The following is a 9,526-nucleotide window of genomic DNA, read 5'->3' as shown; positions in this document are numbered from 1 at the left end:
TACATCATGACAAAGTAATTTACAATGACGGTATCTTGGTGAGTATTACCTCCTAGATGATACACGCACGCATATATACATGCATACAGACAAACGTAAAGACAGGCACTCTAATAGACGTACAGGAGCATACATACAGACAGGCCAGACGTTTTGTTCTCGCCTGATCACCACAACTATTTCTGTGTTCTCGCCTGATATTTAAGTCCACATGCTTTGCAGCAAACAAGCTTTCATGATTTAATTGTTAAACGTAATCTTGCATCAGGCAGACAATAGAGTTGAATGAATACACATTTGATCCACGTTACCTCATGACTTATATCTTCAAATAGACTGCACGTAAACTTACCTGTAGGCTAAGACTCGGTGTATTAGAACAGAATTAAAGGGGCTTTGCCAAAATAAAGGAAGAAAACCAATCTTAGACATTTGACCTCAAAACAGGCAGTTCATACCGAGTCATGAATATTCAACTTCTTTGATACCGAGGGAATCTCTCTCTAAGGTCACGCCGACTTAAAATAGAATCATATTACGTCACAAACAAGGACGACACATTTTCTCTGCGGTATGCCAAAGACTTCAAACTGCAAGCTAGAGAGCTAGCAAATTGTGCTCAAGAACTTCTGCGAAGTTCGTTGATGTTTGAAACTTGACCAGATTTTCCGTGCATCATGTTTTACAAAACCCTAGCCGGTGCATTTGACTTGTAAGTATAGTAGTAAATAAGATGACTTAGGTAGTAAATACCATTTTCAGTATGTGTCTTAACCATATATTTGGAGAGAGATATTTTTAATTTTGTTCAATACACGATGTAAATTTCATGTACAGTGAGAACACATTTTTGTTGTTGCGTGGCATTATTGTGTTCTGTCCCCTTTAACACGATAAAAACATCTAGACTTTCTATTATTAAGATGAATATCAAGACAAAAAAGTAATTATGTTTTGTGATGTCTTGGATACATATTTTATTTATTCATTTATTTACTTATACAATCCTCTCTTTCGTGTAATTATCTATCAATATCCTTCAACTTACGTACCTAGCTCGTGTCAATAAATGAATTTATTTATTTACCTAACTCTCTTTCGTTATTTCGAACTTTCATTATGTCGATCCACTTATCTCTCTATCTATCTATCTATCTATCTATCTATCTATATATATATATATATATATATATATATATATATATATATATATATATATATATATATATATATATATATATATATATATATGTCTGTCTGTCTGTATGTATGTATGTATGTATGTATGTATGTATGTATGTATGTATATCTATCTGGCTGGCTGTCTCATCTCGTCTTATCTCATCTCAATGACGACGAGAAAAAGGTTGGATTAATCTTTCAGGAAAGGAAATTAATGTCGGAACTCTGCTGATGATGTATCCATTGCCTTTTAAGTCTTTCTTTTGATACCTGCCATTTTCATCTTGTTCGTACTAAAATTGTGTGCGATAAAAAAAATATAGAATCTATGGTTTCTCTGTATCTTTCTTTCAGTCTAATGTCTGTCTGTCTTTACATCTATCAAACCAGACAGCAACATATATCTCAGATTATTTTCTGTCATAGAGACAGAACATTAAATTTTCAGGGCTGAAAATGTTTTTTTTAGGAAAATAAAATGTCCGGTCCGTAAATAGCCTGAAAGCAACTATTCTTTTCCTGATATATATATATATATATATATATATATATATATATATATATATATATATATATATATATATATATATATATATATATATATATATATATATATATATATATATATATATATATATATATATATATATATATATATATATATATATATAATAATAATAATAATAATAATAATAATTGGAAAAATTATCTTGCGGTAAAGTAAAAGAAAAGTCTAATTCGAAAGATTATCCCCCTCCCTAATTAAAACGTTAAACGGTCGGTCTACTATGGGCCAACATTCTACACAAACTAGCCTTAACGCCATTCTTTACAAAAATACCAAACTGTCTCTTATAGGCATCTTTACTATACGAAGTTTTGTAACCATTTTCTTAGAGTTTTTTCTTCTAAATTTGTAATGAAATCTCTCAACACAAAAACTGTCTATGTTACGTCATGCTGAAAAATGGAGTAAGGCCCACAACAACAATAATAATAATAATAACGTTTATCAATAACTTGAATGCGGCATATTAAAAAAGTCAGTGTTAGTTTGTATTTTCTTAAAACAGTTGCATTTAAATGAAAGGACTTTAATATTTAGTGTGAGTGACCATTCTGAAACTCATTTGATCAGCCAGTGCAAACGCATAGAGACTGATTTCAGCGAACGGCCTTGTTAATTTGAAAGTTTAAGTGAGTACTATGGAAAACCTGTAGCAGTTTTCATTGGTCCGCGGATCTCCTAGACAAATTAGATAAAATAATTTGTCCAAAACAATCGTTGTCATTGTACCTTTCGTCGTAGTCATATTAGCCGTAGCTGCAAGAAAAGAATGATGGAAATTAAGGAAAATATTATTAAAAGTAACGTATTTATTGGGTAATCATCAGATCATCATCCTCGTCGTCATCGTCGTAATCGTCATCCTCCTCCTCCTCGTCATCACTCTCATAATCAACAACAACAACAACACTATCACCAATCCATTATTTTTTTCGTATAGTATAGACAATGCCCTTGGGAACATCGGACGTTTCGATGGGGTTAAGCTACGTCGTGACGATGACGTCGTTGATAGGTTCAGCCATCATTACACCCCCCTACTTTGCATGATCTTCATAATATTCACCGGAATGGAACAGTACATAGGATCAGTAATCACCTGTTTTTGCCCCGACGAATTTGAAGACCCGTGGGTTGATTATACGTACACTGTAAGTATGACTGCTTTTTAACGTATGCGCACCCTACCCCCACTAAGGCAAAGCAGTACGCCATTTGTGCAGGTAGAGGAGGAAAGAAACTTAATAAAGATGACGTCGATATATGTGAGTTCATGCCATAAAAAAAAGTTCCTTCGGGCATATATTTTGATTTCTGAGTTTTCGTGTATATTAAAATGAGAAATCTTTCGTTAAGAAAATTAATTTTATTCGACGACGGAAATATAATAGATATTGACAGTGATTTGACAGTTGCAAAAAAGCAACAACGTTATCACGCTCTAAATTCTTTTATAGGACGTCTCTTTTCAACGACGAAGCCAAAATTGGGTGTGAAAGGTAAAGAAAACACATGAGGATTCTAATCTGGAAGACTGATTCTAAAATAACATTTATAACTTAACTTCGCAGCACCTTGTACGTTAATTGTAGGTTGCTGACGCTTGTACACAATCTCTTTTCATCGTTACGAAATTATTAGCACATATGTTGATTAATAGCGCCATGACAACGTGTCATAACCTTTTCGTAATCCTCATGTCACATTTTTGGTGGCGCATTGAATCCAAAATCTCCTTGAAAATGATACTATTTCACATGGGTACTTTTTTCTTCAACACCCCGTGTATAAATCCGCCACTAGTTTTAATTTCTAACGAATTTTGTGATTATTTGCAGATTTGCTATCTTTCAAATACGTACTACGTTTCGGATGCACATCCGATACCATTCAACGAAGAAGATCGAAAATCGTTGGAGATCAAATATTACCAGTGGGTTCCATGGATACTGATCCTGATGGCACTACTTTTCAAATTTCCGCGTGTGCTGTGGAAGGCCATGAGCAGAAGTGCAATCAGCATTGATTTGTTGATTAATGAACTGTTTAAGGCGGAATTTACACACAAAGAGGACAGAAAAAAAAGAATATCAGATATTGTTGATTATCTCGACCGATTTTTAGAACAGAGAAAGACACATACTAAAGGTTGCTGCTTTTCTTTGCGCATGACTTTTGCTAGATACACGTGCTGCATATGTGGCAGAAAATACGGTAACTATTTATCCTTTGCGTCATGTTTCACAAAGTTAGTATACTTTTTAAATTCAGCCGGACATTTAATAATCTTAAACTTTTTTCTTGGCGGTAACTTTAGTATATACGGCATTGATGCCTTGAAAAACATCCTTGATGATAACTCAGAAATCCCATCTGGATCGCTGAGGTTTCCCATTAGGACCCTTTGTGACTTCCAAATAAGGCAAATGATACATATTCAACGTTTTACAGTACAATGTGTCTTACCAATCAATATGTTCTACGAAAAGATATTTCTCTTCTTTTGGTTCTGGTTTCTCTTCATCGCCATTTGTACATTTATCACTCTCGTCATATCAGCGTATAATTATCTGATTCCACCCAGAAGAAGGGATTTTTTGAAAAAGCATTTAAAATCAAGCAAACTTCGTTGTATCGATAACAATCCAGATAATTCGCAGACGAAACCTTACCGTGAAGAAGAGTTACGACGCTTTGAACAATCTTATCTACAACAGGATGGCATGCTTATTATGCAAGTCATCAGTAAAAGTGCATCGGATCTTTTGGCGGGAGAAATTATAACCGGACTGTTCAACAAATTCAAAGACACCTACGTTACAGACGAGGATGAAAGTAATTGTTAAAGGTTTGGAAAGATAGATAAAATTGCATCGCTTGGTGTAGGTACAATGACATAATATTCGGTTCAGTTATGTAAAATCAAGATGCACAATTGCAGAAATCATTTTAGTGCAAAGTATCAATGCCGGCTATGATATGTAATTGCTGTATATATTTGGAACATCCTCGTCTATTTCCGATTGAAGTCGAATGTATTCGATTCTTAGAAAGCTATCAATTTTTTTTATTATGCAGCGGAACATACTAAGAAAGTTACGACAAAAGATCCTGATGATGCTGGTAAGCAAAGTCAGTCTATATAGTCCGCTTGACCCGCTGCCAGGCTCGTCGTTTCGAGTCATCATCGAAACCATTTTTGTTCTTTCAAGTTCGACGAAAGTAATTTTTTCGTTCAAGTTTGACGAAAGTAAATTTTTAGTTCAAGTTGGACGAAAGAAAGGTTCAAAAATTTAACAGTAAAGTCTGCTTGTTTAAACATTATTACTTGTATATTTCGTAATACTTTTGGTGAAATGTCTAGATATGAGATAAAATCAAGAACATGCCATTCGGCAGGATTTTGCAGAACTTGGTATTTCGTAAAATATTATTTTGAGAGAAGCGATAGCGCTACCTGGGTGCCCGAGGCAGTATACTGGGAAACTTGTTGGTTGTTAAACAAGGACATCGTAGACTCCTTCATCCACAATTAAACGTGATGGAAAATGTTGACGTTATGTCTGTATTAGTTTAAGCTTCGGGTTAAAATGAGCAACCTTGAATTAGAAAATTAAAATATGGCAATTAAAATAATATATTTAATACACAATCGACTGGTTATCTAATATCCATCAATTTCTTTTCCTTGCCACATGCAAGAAATTAGATCAACTGACTGTTTGGACTGAGTAAAATGCATGCAAGGATAACTGGTTACATATACAGGGAAGGGAGTAGTACCCTTTTTTCATGGGCTGTGACGTCACCACAGATTATTCTGTTTGTTATAAATACATATGAACCGCTCCGGTGGCCTAGTGGTTAGAGCGTCCGCCTCGGATGCGGGAGGTCGTGGGTTCGATCCCCGGCCGAGTCATTCCAAAGACTTACAAAAATGGTACTAACAGCTGCCTCGCTTGGTGCTCAGCATTAACAGGTTAGTGTTAGGAATGGTCGGCCTGGTATCGGGATAATGTGAATGGGTGGGACATCATGCTACTTGTCTGCGACATGATGCCCCAGTGCTAGACATCGCTATAAATTGCCACACTGCAGACATCGTAGAACGATATGGCTGAAAATGTTAAAGCTACGTTAAAAATCCAAATCACACACTCACACACATAAACACATATGTACTGTCAAAACGAGTAAATATTAAAATTGTAAAAATGTAAATGTAAAATATTTTTGTAATGTTCAAAACCGGCCGAAACAAAGCAGACATTTTAAGACTCCATTTATCAGTGTCCAAAATATCGTCATGATGGTTTGTCGGTTCATGCTTGTACACTTCCTGTAGAAAGATCGGTGCCAGTCTTGGTCAAGGTATCTCACACGATGATTAAATCTCGCAGAATAACTTGATAGGACAAGATTGATGTCATCAAACCGAAAGCTTAGACCGAAAAGAAGTCTAAATTTTACCTTCTATATATGTCATGAAATAATCGATTCCAAACAATTTTATCTTAGCCTCTAGCCAACACGAAATACGAAAGTGACGTGCTGTTCAATTTTAACTGGTTCACTTTGGACAAAACAAATGAAGCATCATTTATATCCACCACTAAAATCGTATCCAACCTCATCTCTAATCCCAATGCAGATAAAAACTAAACTGTTTCGGGGAAAATGAATTTTGACCATTGTAACATATCATTAAAACTAAATGTGTTATTCGCTTTATTGTAAATAAATCCTTTTGAAGAAAAATTGCATTATGTATTATATTTTCGATTTAAATGATCTTGGAAGCTTTTGTATTTGCGAGCGGAATATAATACATTCATATCTTCCTACCTGCAAATAAACATACAGATGCATTCATACTCCATGCATACAGATACATACAGATGCATTCATACTCCATGCATACAGATGCATACAGATACATTCATGCTCCATGCACATAGAGACATACAGATGCATTCATACTTCATGTATACAGATTATATAAATACCTTCATACTCCATGCATACAGATACATACAGATGCATTCATACTTCATGTATACAGATTATATAAATACTTTCATACTCCATGCATACAGATACATACAGATGCATTCATACTTCATGTATACAGGTTATATAAATACATTCATACTCCATGCATACAGATACATACAGATGCATTCATACTTCATGTATACAGGTTATATAAATACATTCATACTCCATGCACACAGATACATACAGATGCATTCATACTTCATGTATACAGGTTTTATAAATACATTCATACTCCATGCACACAGATACATAAAGATGCATTCATATTCCATGCGTACAGCTACATATAGATGCATTCATACTCTATGAAGACAGATTACATATAAATGTAATAATACTCCATGCAGACAGATTACAGTGGGGGGTGGTGTTTGGGATATTGCAAGATATAACGCATTCCTTATTTTCCAAGTTTTTCAACGTGAGCGAAAGACTTGACCAGAACTGTACGCCAATACAATTATAACTATAACTACAACAACGCAATCCACACTACAACAACACAATCCACACTGCAACTATACGATCACCGATCCGGTGGTCTAGTGGTTAGTGGTTAGAGCGTCTGCCTCGGATGCGGGAAGTCATGATTTCAAACCCTGGACGAGTCATACCAAAGACCTTAACAAATGGTATTAACAGCTGCCTCGCTAGGCGCCCAGCATTCAGAGGTTAGTGTTAGAGCTGGTCGGCCTGGTGTCAGGGTAATGTGACTGGGTTGGACATGATGCTACATATCTGCGGCATGATGCCCCAGTGCTAGACATCACCCTAATCTGCCTCATTGTAGACATCGTAGCGATATGACTGAAATTTTTTAAAGCTACGCTAAAAATCTAAAATCACACACACACACACACACACACACACACACACACACACACCCCTTGACACAGCTACACGATCCACACTACAACTGCACAATCAATACTACAACACAATCCACACTACAACAAAACTACAATCCACACTATAACTAAACAATCCGCACTACAACTACACAATCCACACTATAACAACACAATCCACACTTCAACTACACAATCCACAATACAAATACACAATCATATCTACTTCTACGCAATCGTAACCACACTTAAACAACCACAACTGTTTCATTTTGAAAAAATAAGATCGAGACTTGGCTTTAAAGGTCACGTGATATTTTGTTTTGCTGTTTTATGTTCTTTTAACAATTATAATACTATACGGTGCTAACTATACGCACAGCTACACAGCCCCATCTACAAGTACAACTAAATAATTGTCACTACACCAATAACTGACGCAATCGTAATTATATCTACAATCATTGCTAAACCTATAACTACACAAAAATCTAACTACACCTACAAAAACTATCATCACTACACCTAAAATTGACACAGTCCTAAGTATATGTATTTATAAAACCCTAATTATATGTACATCTAATCAATCATTAATAGACCTGCAACTACACAATCCTAACTAAACCTACAAAAAACTCTCGTAACTACACCTACTACTGGAACAATCCTAACGACCCCTTGCATAACACGGTCCTAACGATACCTTCATCTACACGATTCTAAGGACCCTTCAACTACACGATTGTTACGACACCTTCATCTACGCGATTCTAACGGCCATTCAACCACACGATTCTAACGAACTTTCATCTATACGATTCTAACGACCCTTCAACAACACGATTCTAACGACCCTTCATCTATACGATTCTAACGACCCTTCAACTACACGATTCTAACGACCCTTCAACTACACGATTCTAACGACCCTTCATCTATACGATTCTAACGACCCTTCAACTACACGATACTAACGACCCTTCAACTACACGATTCTAACGACCCTTCAACTATACGATACTAACGACCCTTCATCTATACGATTCTAACGACCCTTCATCTATACGATTCTAACGACCCCTCAACTACGCGATTCTAACGACCCTTCAACTAAACGATCTTAACAACACCTCTAACTACACAATCCTAACAAAATCAAAATTATGCAATCAACAGTACACTTTCATTTTGCACAATCATGACAACAAATACAAGTATGGGAACCCTGGATGCACCGAAAACCACAATCGTGTGCATCACCACACAATCATAACTACGCCTTCCACTATACAAAACTTTATCACATATATATGTACTACGATAAACTGAAAGCAAAATGCAAGAACTTTTCAGGCAAATATATAGATGAGTTAACGGTCTAATTTTGTGCATATTTCTTCAAAGTCTTTTAGTGCATTGTTTAGTGTCGTCAAAACTCATGCGGGCGACGTTTTGTTTTTGTTGGTTTTAATGGCACCTTTAATGCATTACTGACTATATCCTGCTGGGCAAATGGGAGCTAAGTAAGAGCCTTTCCCAAGGACACCTCGAAGCAGTCCACCGACGGCTTACGCATCAAACACAGGGAAATCTCATGATCAAGGTGGCATAGGATCGTAACATTTCGTGTCAATGTTGTCAGATCTAAGTATGCGAGCTTGCATGACAGATATTTTGCTGATATTCTAGAGGTCAGTGCCCCTACAATTATTACCCGTTTAAAGTCTTTGTTTTACAAACAGCATTAATATGAAACTGTAAATTAATATCTGGGCACATATAAAAGACATCGAGTCCAATCATTCCGTATGTACTCACTAGAAAGAGCCATAGTTTTTTTTTACTGTGGACAAAATAAAGACTATTA

General features: G+C 35.7%; 1 protein-coding gene across 1 annotated transcript; it reads left to right on the top strand.

Annotated features, from left to right (window-relative positions):
- Positions 1-547: 547 nt before the first annotated feature.
- Positions 548-6,508, top strand: LOC149790420 (innexin unc-9-like). The gene is made up of 3 exons (XM_089973457.1): positions 548-712; positions 2,691-2,901; positions 3,589-6,508. Exons 1-3 carry the CDS (start codon positions 678-680, stop codon positions 4,594-4,596), a joined length of 1,254 nt encoding a protein of 417 aa, XP_089829583.1. The 5' UTR covers positions 548-677; the 3' UTR covers positions 4,597-6,508.
- Positions 6,509-9,526: the final 3,018 nt, after the last annotated feature.

The sequence above is a fragment of the Sinohyriopsis cumingii genome, chromosome 10 (assembly GCF_028554795.1).
Source record: "Sinohyriopsis cumingii isolate HCF-2022 chromosome 10, ASM2855479v2, whole genome shotgun sequence".
Lineage (NCBI taxonomy): Eukaryota > Metazoa > Mollusca > Bivalvia > Unionida > Unionidae > Sinohyriopsis > Sinohyriopsis cumingii.
The sequence above is the reverse complement of the archived record's forward strand: the minus strand, read 5'-3'. Positions and strand labels throughout refer to the sequence as shown.